Consider the following 20,726-nt stretch of genomic DNA (forward strand, 5'->3'; position numbering starts at 1 on the left):
GTCTTTTGATCTTTTGCAGCAAGCACTTCAAGGCCTCCCTACTTTCAGTAAGCAAAGTTGTATCATTTTGATAACACAGGTTGTTGATGAGTCTTCCTCTGATTCTGATGTCACATTTTTCTTCATAAGAGTCCAGCTTCTCAAATAATTTATTCAGCATACAGATTGAATAGGTATGGAGAGAAGATACAACAACCCAGACACACACCTTCCCTAATTTTAAACGCATAGTGTACCCTTGCTCGTTTTGGACAACAGCTTCTTGGTGTAGGTCTAGGTTTTGAATGAGCACAATTAAATGTGCTGGGATTCTCATTTTTCTCAAGGTTAGCCATAATTTGTTATGATCCAAACAGTCAATTAATTTTGTATAGTCAATAAAACATACAGACTTTCTTCAGGTATTCTCTGCTTTTTTCCAGGATCCATCTGACATTAGCAAAGATAGCCTTGGTGTCACAGATTATTCTAAACCCAACCTGAATTCTTGACATTGAAATAACACATTTTCATTATTTGAATGTGTTCACAGAGGAGTGCAGATAGATTCTGCATGTTAAACCTTTTCTTTTTTTTTTAAGGTTTTCTTTACCTCATCATAATTTCTAGTTTTGTTTATTTGGATCTTTGTCCCTTTTTATGAGTAAGTTAATGGTTTGTCTACTTATTTTGTATTTTTTTAACAAAACAGTATTTTTATCTATTACTTAGAGCTGCTATTTTTCTGTTGTTTTTCCTACCGATTTTTGCTTTTTTTCTGTTTCCTTATGTTTTGTTTTTTGGCCTATGGATCTCAAACCAGCAGGACATCTGGCCTTTTTATTCTTCTAGATTTTTGAGTTGGTAACTTAATTTATTGTCATTCTTCTGTTTTTGTTGATAAAACTATTTAAAGTTCTGAACTATTTTCCTCTGATTATTATTTTAAATGTGTACCAAATATTCCAATTGTCTACTATTATTGTGTACTGTAGAGTCAGATCTGACCCATACCTGACCCTCAAGCATGTTTTCAGAGGCAGTCATTTGGCACTAGGAGTTGACTGCCCATTTTTCTCCTGAAGAACACCTCGTGGATTTGAACTGTATACCTTAGGATTGGAAGCACAATTCCTTACTACTTAGCTAAATAAGTAAATAATAAATACGCAAATAAACTACTAAGTTCCATTTAATTATTTTGGAAATTAGGTAATTTAAGTTTTATTTTCCAGTTTACCTATAAAGTTGTTTAATAGAATGGGGTTGTTGTTTTTGTTTATTTGTTTGTTTGATACATAGGTAGAAGAGCCTCTGTTTTGTTTTTTGGGTTTGTGTGTGTATGTGTGTGTGTGTCTGTTTTTTCTCTTTTTAAGTTATGTTTTATTTTCTTACATTGTGGCTAAAGTATGGTTTGTAATATTTCTACTTGTGGAACTTAGTGATGTTGTCTTTGTGACCTAATGGATGAGCACATCTTTGTGAATGTTCCATTTATGTGTGCGGGAGAATTCTTTGCTGTTACTTACGTCTTCTGTCTCATTAGGAAGGAACCCTGATGGCAGAGTGTGTGATATAGATGGCTTGTAAAAGATTTCCAGTGTTGGAAACCTAGTGGAGGGTCACAGTGAGTCAGAATCAACTTGACAGCTCTGGGTTGGTGGGTTAGTTGATTGGTTCTATCCTTATTTTGTTTTCCCTTTGTACTGTGTTGAGGGAGATAAACTAACCCCTCCTGTAGTATCTTTTTGTCTATAGTGTGTTATGTTTCTTTCTCTTTGCATTTCCTAAGTATATGTAATTCTATTTAGAGTTAGACATCTTCTTTAAAGAAGACAATTTCTGTATTTTTCGTGACATGTTGTTGTTTGTTGTTGCTGATTGCTGTTGAGTTGAGCATGACTCATAGCGACCCTATCAACAAAAGGCCTGAAGCCTTTCTATAACTCTCGGCATTTATCAAAGTTCATAGAGTTTCCAGAGGCACCATAAATGTGTTCATTGTAAGTGTCTACATCATAAAATATCCTCCTTTGTCACTTTTAATGCCTTTTGACTTGAGTTTTACTCTGATACCAAGAATGCTGCTTCTCTGCTGCTTTTTATTTCCACTTGCTTGATTTACTTTAGTTCATACTATTTAACCGTATCTGAATTATTTTGCCTTGTGTATCTCTTGTATTCAACATAGAGTTAGGTCTTCTTTACTAGCCATTTTAATTTTTCCCCCCAAATTAGTGAAGTAAGGCCGTAATATTTATTGATATGGCAGTTATTTTTAATATAAACTTTTATATTATTCTAAAGCTTATCTGTATACTATCATAAATGCGATTTTCATGTTCAATGGGATGTTCTCTTTGTTATTTTTTTAAAACATGATGTTTTTTGGTCTGTAGGAAGTTTATAGCTTGATCTAGTGTTTACCTTGTATATATACTTTTATAGAGCCTTTAATCCTTGCTTTTCAAGTTTATCCTGCCACTGTCAGGTGTGTCAGTTTTAAGTGTTTTTGTTTGTTTGTTTTTGTTTGTTTTACTTTGACTTAATTGCCTAGCAACCAGGAACTTACTCTACTTTTCTCTTTTCCTCCCATATTCTCATTTCTTCATTGTTTTTCTTTCACAGAACTTCAACATATTCTTTCATGTTCATACCTGTTAGGTTAGTGGATTTAAAGAAGAAATCAGAGACAACGGAGAAAGCTTAATGCACCTTTATTAAAAGGGGGGGAGGGGGAGCTCCTGGGTGAGTTCCTTATCCTGGAGAGGCAGAATGGGAAGTCACACTGTGAACTTACTGGGGAGGATTATCATAAACAGAGTCTTTAGGGAGGGACAATCCACTCTGATTTAGGAGCCACCTGCTAGCTTAGCCAGACAAGCAAGGCCATTTGCTCTTCTTATCAGCAGCAGGCAAGGCCATCAGCATTTGAGTTCTGAATTCTTCATTCTTCTCTTTGGCCCTCTTTGCCCAGACTAACAATACCCACATTGGTTTTAGTTTTAGAATAACAATCAAATATAGTAAATGATGATCAGACTTTTATTGTGTTTTTCTAGTGATACTTTTGTTGGATGGAGCTAGTAGTATGAGTATGGTAGTTTCCTTGAGAAGGTTTGTAATGTAAGTAGTCTGAGTTTTTATGCTTTTAACATTTATTCTGTAACTTTGGAATTTGAAGAGTAGTTTACATATAAAAATCTGGTTTTTATTTTTTTCACTTAACTTTCTTGACAATATTACTTCTTGTTTTACTTTGGGTATTGCTATTGAAAAAGCTGATATGAGGATAATTTTTCTAATGACTTGAGAATTTTCCTCTTATCTTCAGTATTTAAGGATTAATAAGATGAAACCTGTACTTGGACCAGGAAGCAGCTGTTAGAACAGAATGAGGAAACACTGCAAGATTCTAAATGGGAAAGGAGTGCATCAGGAATATATCTTGTCTCTGTACATTTTCACTCTATATGTGGAATAGATCATTTCGTGAAGCTGGTCTTTATGAGAAAAATTGTAGCATCAGAATCTGAGGAAGACTCGGCAACAACTTGTGTTATATAGTTGACACATATTGCTTGCTAAAAATGAGGAGAGCTTGAAGCATTTGCTGCAGAAGGTCAAGGACAATAGTTTACAATATGGATTAAAGCTCAACATTGAGAAAATAAAGAATTTCATCACTGGGACAATTGGCAGCACTATGATAGATGGAGAGGAGATTGAGATTGTTAAGAATTTCAGCTTGCTTGGCTCTACATCAACCCTCTTGACACCAGCAGTCAGGAAAAGGGAAATTACAATTGGGAAAAGTCTGCTGTCTGGGACCTCTCCAGAGTGCTGAAGAACAACAGTATCAGTCTGAACACTGAGGTGTGCCTAATTTGGGCCATGGTCTTTGCAATTACTTGCTGTACATCAGATAGCTGGATATTGACAAAGGATGATAGAAGAAGGATCAATGCCTTTGAGTTGTGGTACTGGAGAGGAGTCTTGAACATTATTCAGTGGTCAAGAGAACAAACAAGTCTGTTCTGGTGAGAGTAAAAACAAGTTTCTCCTTGGAGGATAGGATTTTGAAGCTCTGTCTTATATATTCTGGGCACAATAGCAGGAGGGACCAGTCCTTGGAAAAGGACGTCATACTTGGAAGGGTGGAAGGACAGTGCAGGAGATGAAGACTGTGGGTGAAATGGATTGACACAATAATTGGCGTAATGGGAGAAGATGTGTTGGAGACAGATTGGTTCAAAATAGGACAGCCTTCAGAGCTATTGTACATAGTGTTGTGATGAGTCACAGGCTACTTGATAGCGCCTAACAGCAAGAGGTATATCCTGGAAGTTTATCTTCCCAGGTAGATTTTTCTCATGGACACAGTTTAAGATGTAGATTCAGTTCTTTGTTTACTTCCATAATGTTTTCTTCAATTTTAAATCTTTGTTCTGCTTCATTGTTTTGCTAATCTCCAGGGACTTCAGCTACATAAATAAAAGATCTTACTAGACTGTCTTCCACTTCAAGCACTGTTTATTAACTTTTTTTTTCATTCTCTTGGTTCTTTTTCTTTAATTCTATAATGTGATTAAAATTCTATTTAATACCCTCATGGGCACCTTGTAAATTAATCTTTATCTTCTACTCTTCCAACATTTTTTCTCAAGTTCTATCAATTCTTTTTTTTTTTTTTACAATCAAGGATTTATTCATTGGAAATAATTTTTATAAGAAACAAACACATGCTATATACATGGATTTCATTCATGTACATTTTGTTTTATAAAGTTCTACCAATTCTTGTTTTGTTCCTTCCTGGGCTTTAGTCTCCATTTCTGTTTCTAATTACTTTGATTTTTAATACCTGGTTCAAGAATTATACACATACACACATGTACATATCTCACCTGTTTAAAAGTATTTAATTTGGTTAGGAGTATTGTCATTTTCTTCTGCTACATGATTTTTGAATTCAGGATATGCAGAAAAGTAATTTTCTTTAGCTATGAAATGAAACCTTTATTTTCTTTTGGTCTTGTATGAATGTACGATATTTTGGCCTGTTTAATTTGTGAATAAGCTTAGAGGTTGGGGGGTGTTTTTTTAAGATTCTTGGAGTTCCAGAGGCCTGCATGGAAGTAAAGACCTGACAGTGTACCTCTGCCAGTTCTACCCTGCACACATGGCCATCTCCATGAGGCAGTATCAGCTCAGGGGCACTTGGCTTTTATAACTTTGTTGGTTTGAGAGGACTTTTCTGTCAGTTCTAACTCTATTCATTGCCTTTGAGCTAGAACCAACTCATAGCTGAACCTTCAGCAGGTTTTCACAGGCTGTAAATAACGAGGCAGGAGATTATCCATCTTCTCCTTCAGAGCAGCTGTCGATTAGAACCACCAGAAAGGCAGTTCTCCTTTGCGTTGACAGTTCAGCTTCCTACAGCTACATCTCAGAGTTCTTGGTAAATTTTAAAGAGCCAAATGTATTTCAAGAATGTTGTTGTTGTTGTTGTTATGTGCCGTCGAGTCGCCTGCGACTCATAGCAACCCTATGTACAACAGCCCTAAACTCCGCTCTGTCCTGTGCCAATCGCACTGTCTCTGACACTCCCATCCCAATTATCCCAGTCACTGAATCAATCTACCTCATAGAGGGCCTTCCTCTCCTGTGCCGTCCCTCCACGCTCCCAAGCATGATGTCCCTCTCCAAGGACCGGTCTCTCCTCACTACATGTCCGAAGTAAGTTAGACGGAGCCTCAGAATCCTTGCCTCCAAGGAGCCACCCGGTTTAACCCTCTCCAGGACAAATCTATTTGTTTTCCTAGCAGTCCATGGTATTCTCAGTACTCTTCTCCAGCACCACAGCTCAAAGGCATCAGTTCTCCTTCTATCCTCCTTGGTCATTGTCCAACTCTCTGATGCATAACAGGTGATTGCGAAGACTATGGCCTGTATCAGACGCACCTTAGTCTCCAGAGAGACACCACTGCTCTTCAGCACTTTGGAGAGGTCCCTAACAGCAGACTTTCCCATGGCAATGCGCCTTTTAATTTCCTGGCTGCTGGTGCCAAGACTGTTGACTATGGAGCCAAGCAAACTAAAGCTGTGTACAATCTCAATCTCTTCACCATCCATCCTGATGCTGCCGATTGGTCCAGTGGTGAGAATCTTTGTCTTCTTGACATTGAGCCTCAATCCATATTGCAGGCTGCAGTCCTTGACACTCTGCAGCAGGTGCTTCAGGTCCTCCTCAGTTTCAGCAAGCAGGGTTGTGTCATCTGCATAACGCAGATTGTTGATAAATCGTCCACCAATCCTGACCCCACATTTCTCCTCATAGAGCCCAGCCTCCCGGATAATCTGTTCTGCATATAGGTTGAAGAGGTATGGAGATAGGATGCATCCCTGGTGTACGCCCTTCCCAATTTTGAACCATGCAGTGTTCCCTAGCTCTGTTCTGACGACTGCCTCCTGGTCCAAGTATAAGTTTCGCATTAGAATGATCAAGTGTTCTGGGACGTGACATCCGTTCCAGCCCTCGGGCCTCGGGCCAAGAAAAACGTATCTACATAGCAATTCTACAGGATGCATCACCTTTGACCAATAAATATTGGGACTATACTTCAGAGACACTGATCCCAACATAAGGAACTACCATCAGCTGATGTGTTTGAAATCACAGAAGCCATGGAAAGCTTCATATATAAGTTATTAGATGGAGGGCTGGTGAAAGGGAGATAGATGTGAAGGGAGGGGGTAGAAGTGGATGGATATCCTGTGGGATGGTGAAGCAGGAAATAAGTGCATAAACGTGCATGTGAGAAAGGCAGGGACAACACTGACATTTCAAGAACAAAGCATGTTTTTTAGTTTAATTGTCAAGATTATTTTTTGTCTTGAACAAATCATGCTTTTCTCTTCATTCACTCACAAGAGGTGTCCCTTCTTGTTCTGTGCTCTCCAAGAAGTGACACTTCTTCCAAAACTCCCGCTACCACTTTGGGCTTTGCACACTTTGAGATTCCTTCTCAGTAGTCAGGATTCTGATCACACAGGTCTTTGTTGTTATTGTCAGGTGCTTCACACATAGAGTGAACTTTCCCTTAAGATGGTGAATTTTATCAGTCGTAGGCTCTCAACCCTCTTTTTCTGTGCAGATTTTGAACCATTTCCAGGCTCAGCAAAGGCTCATGGCAAGAGCCTGTACTGGATTTGGTACTTAGTTTTTTATTTCAGATAATTTAAAAGTGATCATATTCTCTATCTTAAAGTACTGTTGATGGTACATCTTAGGTGTGCTGTATTAATTCATGTTGAACTGTGTTTTTCAGTGACTGTGGAGTGATTTGCACTGAACTGTTTTCTTAGGAATACCTGCAAATGTGTCATCTTTTAAGCACTTTTCCTTTCAGAACCTTAATACCTATAATCTTGTACACAATTTCTTCTGTTCCTTACATTTAGGTATCTTAAAAATAGCTTTTTATTTGATTGGTTAACGCTAATTTTATCTCTTTGTGAAGTGTGTGAACAGATAGTTACTGACTTTTGAATAACTTATACCTGTTAAAGGAGCTCGCTGGTGTGCGAGCTGGTGTGTTTCAGACATTTGGCTGCTAATGGAATGGTGAGTCTATGGAACCCACCAGACAGGAAGAGATGGAGCACTCTGCTTAGTAAAGGTTTATAGTTGTGGGAACTTTATGAACAGTTCTGCTCTGTCCTGTATATCTCTATGAGTGGCAGTCATCTGAATGGCAAGGAATTTTTGCTTTTTTTTTGTTTGTTTGTTTTTGTTTATGCTCCAACCATTACTTTTCAGTTACTTGAAATGCTATTTTGGAAGGTAAGTAGGACTTGGAAAAAATGTGAGAGGAGGACTTTCTTAGTAACATCAACTAGATGAGAAGCAAAGTTCCTGTAATGTTTGAATATGTTCCTCTGGGTGGTGATTTGTATATTAAAGATATAAACAAATATTGGTGTTTCTAAGTTATCTATGAAATTATGTCCTTAGGACTTTATTGCAATCGATGATACTTTAAAAGAATATTTGTTGTTGTTTGTTCTTATGTGCAATCAAGTTACCTGTGACTCATAACAACCCTCTGTACAACAGTTCTGAAGTCTGCCCTGTCCTCAGCCAGTCTTACTGACTCTGACACACCTACCTCCATTGTCTTAGTTACTGTCTCAATCCATCTTTTCTGGATTTTCCTCTCATGTGCTGTCCCTCCATTCTTGTGAGCTTGATGTCCTTCTCCAAGGAACAATCCCTCCTGGCCACATGCCCAAAGTATGGAAGTGGGGCTTCAAAATCCTACCCTCCAAGGAGAAACTTGGTTTCACCCTCTCCACGACAGACCTATTTGTTTTCTTGGCAGTCCATGGTATGTATGTTCAAGACCCTTCTCCAGCATTGCAACTCGAAGGCATCAATTCTTTTTCTGTCATCCTTTGTCATTGTCCAGCTCTTTGGTGTATAGTGTTGATAAAGTGAAAATGAAAGTAGCTTGGGGTTCAAGCAATAAATTACCTAAAGTTAATACAGCAGAACAAAATAAATTCTAGATAAGAGGGAGATTTTGGTTGTAAGAACAAGCAAAGTCCTTTTTCCCAGTGTATTTAAAGAATATTATTAGAAAGCACTTTCCAATTTTCTTAATGAAAGTTGTCAACTAAATTTAAGGTAGTATTTGGTTTTCTGAGATTGTGTCACAATTTACCACTAACTTGTTGGCTTAAAATAACAAAATTATTTTTTTCTGTTTTGGAGACCTGTAATTTGTCCACTCGATAAAAAGATAGGGTTTTAATAACACTGCATTTTGGCTAGAATTCTCTAGAGAAGAATCCATTCCTTCTAGCATTCTGCAGCTCTCCCTTCATCCTCATATTCTGTGTATGTGTGTGTAAAATCTTCTCTGCCTCCATCTTATCAGTATACATGTGATTACATTTAGAGCCTACACTAATAATCTGGTGTAATGTCTCCATTTTAAGGTCCTTAATTCTTTCTACGCAGATCCTCTTTTACCATATAAAGTGACATTTACACATTCATAGAGTTAGCATGTGGGCATGTCTTTGGGGGTCATTATTTAGCCCAGATTATTTAGCCAGATAGTATCATTCTTTTGTTGTTAATGTTTCATATGACTTGGTTTCTAAAGCTGTAATTTTTGGGCACAGTTATGTGAGTTTTAGATAGATTTCTGTTTATTTTTCCAGCTGTTATAGAAACTTCATTATAATACAATTGATAGTATTTATCCTGAAGGGCAAACTTAGAGCTAACACTGTCTTAAAATGAGGTCTTAACGGACGCATGGTCACCGTTCTCCTTTGAATGACTACATCATGTATCTACCTTAGGGTTCTAATGTGTCTGTAGGATTGTAGGGCCATTAAATAATTCTCTCTATTTCCTCTTTAAAGTGTTTTTATAAAAGATTTCTTGAGATGCCATATAAAAAGTATTATCTGGGGAGTTCTGGTGGGATAGTTATAGAGAGTTGTGCTACTAACTCTAAAGTGTAACGTTCATTTGTTGTTGTTTTTCAGTGCTGTCGAGTTGAGTATGACTTGTAGTGACCTTATAAATAATAGATCTGCACTCTGTTCTGTCCTGTGCTGTCCTCATCATCTCTGACACACTTGATCCCATAGGGGTGGACACAGTGTCAATTAATCTCATTTGGGGGCTTGCTGTCTTGCTGACCTTTCTGGCTTCTACTAGCTACATGTCCAAAATAGATGAAGTTTCTCCGTCCTTGCCTCTAAAGAATGCCACAGCTCAAAGGGGTCAGTTCTTTTTCTGTCATCTTTATTTTTTGTCCAGCTTTTGGATGCATAGCAAGTGACTGAAAAGACCATGGTCTGAATTAGGCACACCTTAGTCTTCAAACCGACATTTATGCTCTTTTGTAATTTGGAGAGGTCCCTGGCAGCATATTTTCCCAGTGCACTGTATCTCCTTTCCTCTTAACAGGGCTGGTAACAAGGGTGTTGATTATGGATCTAAGAAAGATGAAATAGTTGACAATTTCAATTTTTTTGTCCATTTATCATGATATTGCTTATTGGTTTATTGGTGAGAATTTTTTTTTTTTTTGTATTCTTGAGGTTGAGATGTAGTCCACACCGAAGGCAAAGAATTTTGATCTGTAGCAAGCATTCCAAGTCCTCTTCACTAGGTTTTGAAAAATCAACAGAGTTATACAGCTATGATTACAATTTTAGACCATTTCCCCCCACCCTGAAAAGAAACTCCATATTCTTTGGCAGTTTCTTTCTTTTTTTTGGTGTCCCTGAGTGGGCCAACCCTAAGCAACCATTAATTTGCCTTTCTGTATTTATAGACAAAAATATCCAGATTTGCCTCTTCTGAATTATCATATGTAAAAAAAATCATACAACATGTGGTCTTCTATGTCTGACTTCTTTCATTCAACATATTATTGTCACAGTTTATCCTTATTGGAGGGAACTCTGATGGCTTAGTGGTAAGGAGTTCTGCTGCCAACCCAAAGGCATGTAGTTTGAATCCACCATCTGTTCCTTGGAAGATGTGCAGTCTCCTCTCATGTGATTTACAGCCTCCATAAACCCACTAGAGGGTTAGCCATGAGTTGCTTCTGACTACATGGTAGCATTTATCAGTAATTCATTTCTCTTTTATGACTGGAGAATAGTTCCCAATCCATTCATAAGCTGATGGACATTTGGGTTGTTCTTACTTTTTTTAGCCTCCTGCTCCTTTTGTTTCTCAATTCAGATTGAGAAACAGATAAGGAAGTCAAACAATGAAGGTGGCATTAAGTTTTATCATGGATAAAGTTGATTATGGCAAATGCTTTGTAACCAAAGAACTTGTAGTAATGACCTTCCTAACTGCAGCTCCTCTCCTTCGCACCCACTCAAAAAGAGCATGTTTTACTCCAGTGAGTGACCTTCGGTGAGGTGCACAGACTGGCTGTGCTCCGAGGGTAGGCTCATTTGTACAATGAGCAGGGTCTGTTCCATGGATGCTTTGTTCCTTTTCTGTAGGAAAAGAGAGTGGAAGGTGGATACAGTACTTTATTACTCCAGAAAGAGCAGGAAATAACTACCACCAAGGGACCAAGCAAGGTAGGGAATCAAGTAAGGAAAGAGTTGGCCTATTCCTTCTAATGTTAAGATGACAGATATCAAGGCTCCCTGTCTTATTGGTTAAAGTGTAAGTATCTTTTTTCATTATAAATGATGAAACTCATAGCTAACCATCCAGTAGGTTTTCAGAGGCTGTAAAGTACACAGAAGGATATTTCCCATCTTTCTTTTGCAGAGCCACCGATGGATTTGAACCAGCCATGTTTAGCTTAGCAGCACAATCTGTGTGCTGTGCCATCAGAGCTCCTTAAGCTCGGTTTTCTGAAAACCTCCTTTAAAGCAAACATGTAAACTATTGAATGATTCCATTTTTCTCCTAGCTGTTGCCATTGATTCAGGTTCACCTCATAGTGAGTGACTCAGTAGACAGTAGAATTGCACTGGGTGTCTAAGGCTATTATAACTTTATCATAGCAGATGGCTACATCTTTCTCCTGCACTCTGGCCTGATGGTTTGGACTTCTGACTTTTGGGACACCAGGGTTCTAATAAACCTTACTATTATATATTTAATAGATTTCTTCAGCAACTAAATGAAGAAAATTCCGAGTTAATAAATCAACTGTGGACTGACATTCAGCAGAAAATAGCAGCACAGTCACAAAGAACACCTTCCCCGGGAACTCCGTTACCTGCCACTCCATCAAGTGAACGCAAAGGTGTGTTTCTCTATTGTGTCGCTTCTCACAGAATGTTGGCTGGTTTTATTGGACTCTTCCTTAAACACAGCAGTTTTTCATTTTTTTTCACTTATTTAAATAATATTTTATTGTATTTTTGGTGAACATTTGCACAGCATGGGGTTGGGGGTTTTTTACTGAAAATTTATAAATGTGTTGGTGTGTTGTTCAATCATTCTTAGGTATTTTGGTTTATAACATTTATTACAATTGATTAGCACAGTTAATTACTTATAATGTCTGATCAACTTCTTGTTGCATGTTGCCTTTTCCTTCATCTGCATAACTATTTATTATGTTTGTGGGACTTGTCACTTCCTTCCCATCTCTGTTTACTGTCTAGGAACCTTTCTGTCCCTGGGTAAACATTTCCTTATCTTGTCTCTGTGGTCTTATAATTACCTTTGTGGCTGATTTATTTCACTGAGCATAATTTGTTCTAGATTCATCTATATTGTGCAGTCACTATTTCACAAATTCTTTGTTTTTTTCCAGTGATGCATAGTACTCCATTGTAAAGAAACCATAGTTCCATAATTGGCCATTTGTCCATTTATGGGCATGTAGGCTATTTCAAACTCTCTGCTATGGTAAATAAATAACACTGCTGTAAATATGAGTGTACACATATCAATTTATGTCTCTTTTCTAATTTCTTTAGATTACTTTCCTAGTAGTGAGAGTTCTGGCTCAAATGGTATTTCTATTCCCAACTTTCCAAGGAGGTGGTGCTATTATACCGCTTTCAAGAGCGGTTATACCATTTTGCGTCCTCACCAGCATTTATTGTTTGATGTCTTTTGTTGCCCGGGCAGATGGTATCTTACTGCTATTTTGATTTTGGTCTCTCTAATGGTTAATGATATTGAGCATTTATTCATATTTGTTGACCATTTGAATGTATTCTTTGGTGAACGGTCTTTTTATGTCCTCTGCCTGTTTTGTAATTGGGTTCTTTGTCTTATTGAGGTGTTGGACTTATCTATATATTTTAGAGATTAAGTCCTTGTTAGGCATATCATTGCCAAATATTTTTATAATTTATAGGTTATCAAAGATAATCTATATGTTATTCTCCTTTTATTCTTTTAAAAAATTCTTTTTAAGCACACATAAAAGGATTTGTTTGATAATTGTATTTGATAGTCTGTTTATACCATAGATTAGGGGAACACAGTAGTTTTTAAAAGGAAAGCTAATATGATTATTGATTACTCTTGATTAGTTGAGTATATCAGTCGATATATTAATTGAAACACTTATTTTTTTTTTATACTTGAGATGAAATGCTTTTTGAAATGTCCTTCCTTTTAGCTGCTCTCAATGCTACGAATGCTGTGAGGAGAATTCATACTAGGTTTCAGCCTGAAGAATCTTCTGAGACTCTAGACTCAGGCTATGCTGTGGGACAAGTTCTGAACCCCAAGAAGCCAAAACAGCTGTTAAATAAAGGTTTGGTTCCCTAATTTATAAAGATGAGTTATTAAGGCATCTAGCTTGAGAAAGGTGTCATAATCCACTCTTCTTGTTAACATTGCTGTTTAGTTGGTTGTAATGCATGGTCGCCCTATGTGTGCAGAGTTGAACTGTGTTTGCATAGGGTTCCAAGGCTGTGACCTTTCAGAAACACGTGGCCATCTTTGTCTTCCAAGGTGCCTCTGGGTAGGTTCAAAGAAATCACCAGCTTTTTGCTTAGAATAGTCAAGGACTTAACTGTTTATGCTACCCAGAACTTATTTTATCTTAATCTCTTCAGTAATGTTTTTCAGCCTAAAATCAAAGTATTGGATTCAGTGAAAGAGTTTGTTTAATAGTACCTCTTCCATTACCAATAGCTCTGTAGAGAGATCATTCAAGTTTACTCACTTAATAGCTTAACCTGACTGAGGAACAATAATGATAAACTTCTATAAAAATGATTTCTAGATATAGGCAGTTGTTTAAAAGGTTTTTATTACAGTTTAAAAATCATTTTTCCTGACCTTAAAAAAATAATTTCTGTCAACAGTGAAAAGAAAACCGGATTTGCTTGCTCCTTCCAAGCAGAAGCAAAACATGTTATCAAGTAGCACAACCTCTGCAGATATACAGAGTAAGAGTAACAATAATGCCAATGTGGATGTCCTCAAACACATGATAGAGGAAGTGGAACAGGAAATGGAGGAATATGAGAGGTGGACAGGACGTGAAGTCAAGGGACTGCAGAGCAATCCAGGCCTCACAGGCTTCACTTTGTCCCTGGTGAGCACCCTCTGCCGCCTGGTTCGGTACCTTAAAGAGGTAAGAGCATGATGTCATTAGTCTCCACTTAGGGATTTTTCTTGTCTTCACATAAGCAGGCATGGCACCCACTTCCGAAATGGTTTGCCTCTGGAAACCCTATGAACAGTGCTCAGGCCTTTCGTTCATAGGGTCGCTATGAGTCGTCTGCGACTTGACGGCACCTAACAACAACCACCACCACATAATTGATTGTAACTGCTGAATAAACACTTTATTTACAGTCAACCTTGAATAATAGCTTTGTTTAAAATACTTTAATTTTAGATTGTTGTTTTTGTTGTTATGTGCTGTTGAGTTGCTTGCAACTCATAACGTCCCTATGTACAACAGTCCTAAATCCTGTTTTGTCCTGTGCCAATCTTAATTGTCTCTGACACCTCTACTTCCATTACCTCAGTCACTGAATCAGTCCAGCTCATTGAGGGTTTTCCTCTCTTATGCTGTCCCTCTACCCTCCCAAGCATTACGTCCTTCTCCAAGGACTGGTTCCTCCTTGCAACATGTCCAAAGAATGTCAGACGATGCTTCAGAATCCTGGCCTTCAAGGAGTAGCCTGATTTAACCCTCTCCATGATGAACCTGTTCATTTTCTTAGCAGTCCATAGTATATTCAGTGCTCTTCTCCAGCACCACAGCTCAAAGGCATCAATTCTTCTTCTATCCTCCCTACTCATTGTCCAGCCCTCTGACACATAGCAAGTGACTGCAAAGACCTTGGCCTGTATCAGGCACACTTTACTCTCCAGACTGACATAATTGCTCTTCAGTACTTTGGAGATCTCTCTAACAGCAGACTTTCCCAATGCAATATATCTTCTAATTTCCTGGCAGCTGGTGCTAAGAGTATTGATTGTGGAGCTATTTACAATCTCAATATCTTCACCATCCATCACGATGCTGCCAGTTTATCCAGTGGTGATAATCTTTGTTTTCTTGATATTGAGCTTCATTCCATGTTGAAGGCTGCAGTCGTTGACTTTGGGCAGCAAGTGCTTCAGGTCCTCCTCAGTTTCAGCAAGCAGGGTTGTGTCATCTGCATAATGCAGGTTGTTGACGATTCTTCCACCAATCCTGACGCCACATTTCTCCTCATAGAGCCCAGCCTGCCGGATAATCTGTTCTGCATATAGCACAAACCTTTCCCAATTTTGAACCAAGCAGTGTTCCCTTGCTGTATTCTGACAACTGCCTCCTGGTCCAGGTATAGGTTTCACACAAGCCCGATCAAGTGTTCTGGGATTCCCATTAAAGTTTATCTTTTTTTTTGGCCTTCTGTCATTTGTTGCTACATGCTCAGATAAATGATCCTGATTTTAAAGTATGATTTTGTTGCTTGAATCAACAGCGATTTATAAGCCCTTATGAATAGCAGATCTGAACCTCGCCCTATCCTGTGACATCTTCACCATTTCTGATACCTTCAAAGCCAGTGCTGTGTCACTGTGCAGTACTTCTTTTTGAGGGCCTCCTCTTTCTCTGACCTTTCCATTTTCCCTGTGTGATGTCTTTGTCTTTTTCCCTCAAGCTGACCCCTCCTAATAGTGTGGCCAAAGTATATGAGATGACCTTTCACCTCTGTGTCTCTACTGAACAATCTTCTGAGCACTCTACTTCTATTTAGTCCAAAACCGAGTTAATTATTCTTTTACCAGTCCATAGGATGTTCAGTATTCTTCTCCAACACCGCAGTGCAAAAGCATTCATCCTTCTGTCATTCATATTTATGATTTATCTTTCGGATACCTAGGAAGCAATTGAGAGACCATGGCTTGGATCAGGAGCACCTTAGTCTTTTTAACTGACCTCTTTGCTCTTTAGCACTTTGGAGAGGTCCTTAATAGCAGATTTTCTCATTTCAACATGTCTTTTGATTTCTTGACTCATGTTACCCTGGGTGGATCTAAGTAAAATGAAAAAGATGCCAATTTTAGTCTTTTCTCAACTGTAAGGCAACAGTAATGTTGCCTTTTGGTCTATTGGTGAGGATTTTTGTTTTCTCGAGGTTGAGATGTAATCTGTATTGAAGACTGCAGTGTGATCTGCAGCAGGAGTTTCAAGTCCTCTTCACTTTCAGCAAACAAGGTGTTATCATCTGTGTAACACAAGTTGCTGATGAGTGTTCAATCCTGATACCACATTTTCTTCATATTGTCCTACTTTTTAAAATTATTTGCTCTGCGTACAGATTGAATAGATAAGGCCACAGCCCTGAAACACACCTTTTCTGCTCTTAAGCCATGACTGTCAAATAATATATGCTTCTTTGTGAATATTATCCTTGATAGCTTTGAATGACAACTTCTAGCTTCCAAGCTGTGATGCTACTCATGGAAGTTTAACTGATATTTCTTTGTAGAGTGAACTACAGCTGCGCAAAGAGGTGGAGACAAGACAGCAACTGGATCAAGTACTGGTTGATCATCGAGAGCTCATTGATGCTCTGACAGCTGAAATTATTCTTCTTAGGGAACAAAATATTACTCTACAGGTACTCAGCTGTGATTTTAAAGGTTTTGCCTTGGTAGTCTAATGTACCTTTCAGAATGTTGGAAATTCTCCTATAGTTGCCTTTGGCTTAGTTTTGTTGGTGTCATTACATTTTACCTCTTTGCTACTATTATTCACAATAGTTATTAAATATTTTTCATATAGGAGATATCACAGAAGCAGCATGGGTTACAAATAGTACATAGAGTCAGTCTCCTGCCCTTAAGAAATTTTTTTGTTAGTGGGAAGGAGAACAGGTACATTTACATAGCAGCTACCAGTATTACAGTGTTGTTATTGTTACCTGCCACAGAATCAGCTCTGTGTAATCCGTTGAATCAGTGGCCGCTTCTGCACCATGTATCTCTGTGATCGGTTGTGGATCAGGCAGTGTTTCCTTCTTATCCACAGGGTTTTCAGCAGTAGATCATTAAGCCTTTCTTCTTAGTCTGTCTCAGTCTGGAAGCTTACTTGAAACTTGCTCACATCATGACAACATGCAAATATGTCACATCCCAGATAGCCACATAGCACTGCCGACGAGGATGTGGTTGGTGTACATGAGGTATACTGTTTAGAAGTTGATCCTGTGTGTCTCACAGAGAAGGTAAAAGTGGTTGTTGTTAAGTGCTTTTGAGTATGACTCATAAATAGAGCAGTATCTGAACCATATCCTATCCTATGTGTGTTGTGTTGTTGTTGTGTGTTGAGTACCACCTTGTTGAAATTGACCCAGAGCTGACCCTCAGGTGGGTTTTCAGAGGCAGTTAATCGCATGGGAGAAGATTGCCCATCCTTCTCCCACAGAGCAACTGGTGGATTTAAACTTCATGCCTTCAGGATCGCAGTGTAGTTCCTTGCCCCTAGGCTACCCAAAATATCAAATGAGTGTTAATGATACAGTCCTTTAAAACAACAGAGGGAAGCATTTAATAATACCCTCTGTAGTTAATTTTGATGTTGTTGTGTACCATCGAGTCGAAACCTACCAATAGCAGACCCTCTGGTGCATTTTCAGAGGCAGTTATTACGTGGGAGGAGACTGTATGGCCATCTTTTTATTTCTTTAGTTTTATTTCATTAGTGCTATTTTATTGGTTGCTTTAAGGATCAAAGACATTATGAATAAAGTGTATACAGTTCTTAATATGTTGTTGTTATGTGCTATTGAGTCACCTGTGACTCATAGTGACCCTAGGTACAACAGTTCTGAAGCCTGCCTGTCCTGAGCCAGTCTTACTGACACTGACTTGCCTATACCCAGTTATTATATCTATCCGTCTCATTTGGGGTCTTCCTTTTCTACGCTGTCCCTTCACCCTTCTGAGCATGATGTCCTTCTCCAAGAATCAGTCCCTCCTGTCCACATGTCTAAAGTATGTGAAATGAATCTTGAAAATCTTAGCCTCCAAGGAGAAACTTGGTTTCACCCTCTCCAAGACAAAACTGTTTCCTTGACAGTCCATGGTATGTGCAAGACTCTTCCCCAGCACCACAACTAAAAGGCATCAATTCTTCTTCTCATCCATAGTCATTGTCCAGCTCTCTGATGCAAGTAATTGTAATGGCCATGGCCTGGATTAGGCACACCTTAGTCTCTAGACTGACAATGTTGCTTTTCAGTACTCTGGAGAGTACTGATAGCAGACTTTCCAATGCTATTTATCTTTTGATTTCCTGACTGCTGGTGTTAAGAGTGTTGACTGTGGAGCCGAGCAAGCTGTAATTGTTAACTATCTCTTCTCCATCAATCATGGTGCTGCCAATTGGCCCAGTGGTGAGAATCTTTGTCTTCTTGACGTTGAGCTTCAATCCATATTGAAGACTACAGTCCTTGACTTTCTGCATGAAGCATTTCATGTCCTCCTCAATTTCAACAAAAGAATGTTGTGTCATTTGTATAATGTAGGTTGTTGATGAGTTCTTATATACATACCAAAAATCTAAAAATCTAGTTTTAGTTTTTCTCGAAATTCCTGTGACTTTGCAGCTTTAAATTTGAAGGCATGCTTTCATTAAGAGGCTATTGGTGTTGTTATGTGCCATCGAGTCACCTGCGACTCATAACGACCCTATGTACAACATTCCTAAGCCCTGCTCTGTCCTGTGCCAGTTTCACTCTCTCTTACACACCTACCTCCATTATCCCACTCACTGAATCAATCTTAACTCATAGAGGGTCTTCCTTTCCTGTGTTGTCCCTTCACCCTCCTAAATATAATGTCCTTCTCCAAGGACTGGTCCCTCCTTGCAACATGTCCAAAGCATGTCAGATGAAGCTTCAGAATCCTTGCCTCCAGGGAGCAGACTGGTTTAACCCTCTCTGTGATGAACCTGTTCATTTTCTTAGCAGTCCATGGTATATTCAATACTCTTCTCCAACCCCACAGCTCAAAGGCATCAATTCTTCTTCTATCATCCCTAGTCATTGTCCAACTCTCTGATGCATAGCAAGTGATTGCAAAGACCATGGCCTGTATCAGACGCACCTTAGTCTCCAGAGTGACACCATTGCACTTCAGTATTTTGGAGAGATCCCTAACAGTCGACTTTTCCAATGCAATACATCTTTTAACTTCCTGGCTGCTGATGCCAAGAGTGTTGATTCACAGTTTATTATCAGACACACTACACAGGCAAACTTCCAACTTTCCACAGCACATAAAAAATGTTATTAAGAAACTGGTCTTTCATGACCAAGGAGATTACAGTATGCACATAATTCTGACAGCCATGCAGAGAGAGTGCAGAAATGGACTTAATTTTAAATATTCAAGTCATGAATGCAAAATCATTACTCCAAATTGTTAGTTAATATGTTTTGCATTCTGGGTATAAAACCTGTCCCCCTACTCATGGAATGTTACCCCACAATTTAATACCCCACTGTTTTTTAGTTGTGCTAAAAAAAGTAAACAACCAGTAAATCATCTCACCTCTTAAAAAAGGAAAATAAACCCTTTCTACAAAGATGGTGCCAAAAGCAAGAAGGAAGCCTCTGTCCCTCCCAAAACCGAAGCCAAAACAAAGGCATTAAAGGCCAAGAAGGCAGTCCTGAAGGGCACGCACAGCCAATAAAAAAAAAAAAGAGGATCTGCATGTCACTCACCTTCCGGCAGCCTAAAACGCTGAGGCTCTAAAGGCAGCCCCAGTACCCCCAGAAGAACACTCCCCGGAGAAACAACCTTGACCACCATGCTATCATCAAGTTTCCCTTGACCACTGAGTCAGCCATGAAGAAGATAGATGTTAACAACACACATGTATTTATTGTGGATGTTAGGATCAACACGCATCAGATTAAAGAAGCTGTAAAGAAGCTCTGTGACATTGATGTGGCTGCCGTCAACAGTTTGATTAGGCCTGATGGAGAGAAGAAGGCCTATGTTCGACTTGCTCCTAACTATGATGCTTTGGATGTTGCCAACAAAATTGGGGTCATCTAAACTGAGTCCAACTGGCTAATTCTAAATACAATTTTTTCTCACCGTTTTTTTTTTAAAAAGAAAAGCATCTACCACTTTTAAGAAAATATAATGAAGTGTGATCCTTCTTCTTAAAAATGTTCCTGTTATTCTTGTGTAGATGCAAGTCAGAAACAACCCGTAGCTGACTCTCCGATGGGTTTTTAGAGGCAGTAAATCACATGAGAAGAGATTGTCCATCTTTTCCCCACAGAGCACCTGGTGGATTCGAACTAGGTGCCTTTGCATTGGTAGCACAGTTCCTTATAGTTAAACTATAGAGGGCTGCTAAAAATGTATGCATTTACAAAACAGTTGATAAAAAAAATTGTACAGATTATCCAGGAGGCTGGGCTGTATGAAGAGAAAGGTGGCATCAGGATTGGAGGAAGATTCATCAACAGTCTGTGTCATGCAGATGACACAACCCTGCTTGCTGAAACTGAGGAGGACCTGAAGTACTTGCCGCAGAAGGTTAAGGACTGCAGCCTTCAATATGGATTGAGGCTCAATATCAAGAAAACAAAGATTATCACCACTGGGCCAATTGGAAGCATCAGGATGGATGGTGAAGAGATTGAGATTGTTAACAGCTTTCATTTGCTTGTCTCCACAATCAACACTCTTGGCACCAGCAGCCAGGAAGTTAAAAGACGTATTGCGATGGGAAAATCTGCTGTTA

At 38.8% G+C, this 20,726-nt stretch overlaps 1 protein-coding gene across 1 annotated transcript in view; it reads left to right on the forward strand.

Moving 5' to 3' along the window:
* The window catches only part of SPICE1 (spindle and centriole associated protein 1), a gene marked incomplete at its 3' end in the record, with an annotated part of 53,757 nt that overhangs the window by 25,335 nt on the left and 7,696 nt on the right, over nucleotides 1-20,726 (forward strand). Inside the window, 4 exon segments of the mRNA XM_006903755.1 lie at nucleotides 11,647-11,789; nucleotides 13,125-13,262; nucleotides 13,819-14,090; nucleotides 16,450-16,581. Of these exon segments, the coding sequence (XP_006903817.1) occupies nucleotides 11,647-11,789; nucleotides 13,125-13,262; nucleotides 13,819-14,090; nucleotides 16,450-16,581 (685 nt within the window).

This window comes from Elephantulus edwardii, unplaced genomic scaffold (genome assembly GCF_000299155.1).
Source record: "Elephantulus edwardii isolate Elephantulus edwardi_28Jun2011 unplaced genomic scaffold, EleEdw1.0 scaffold00032, whole genome shotgun sequence".
In the NCBI taxonomy this organism is placed as follows: domain Eukaryota; kingdom Metazoa; phylum Chordata; class Mammalia; order Macroscelidea; family Macroscelididae; genus Elephantulus; species Elephantulus edwardii.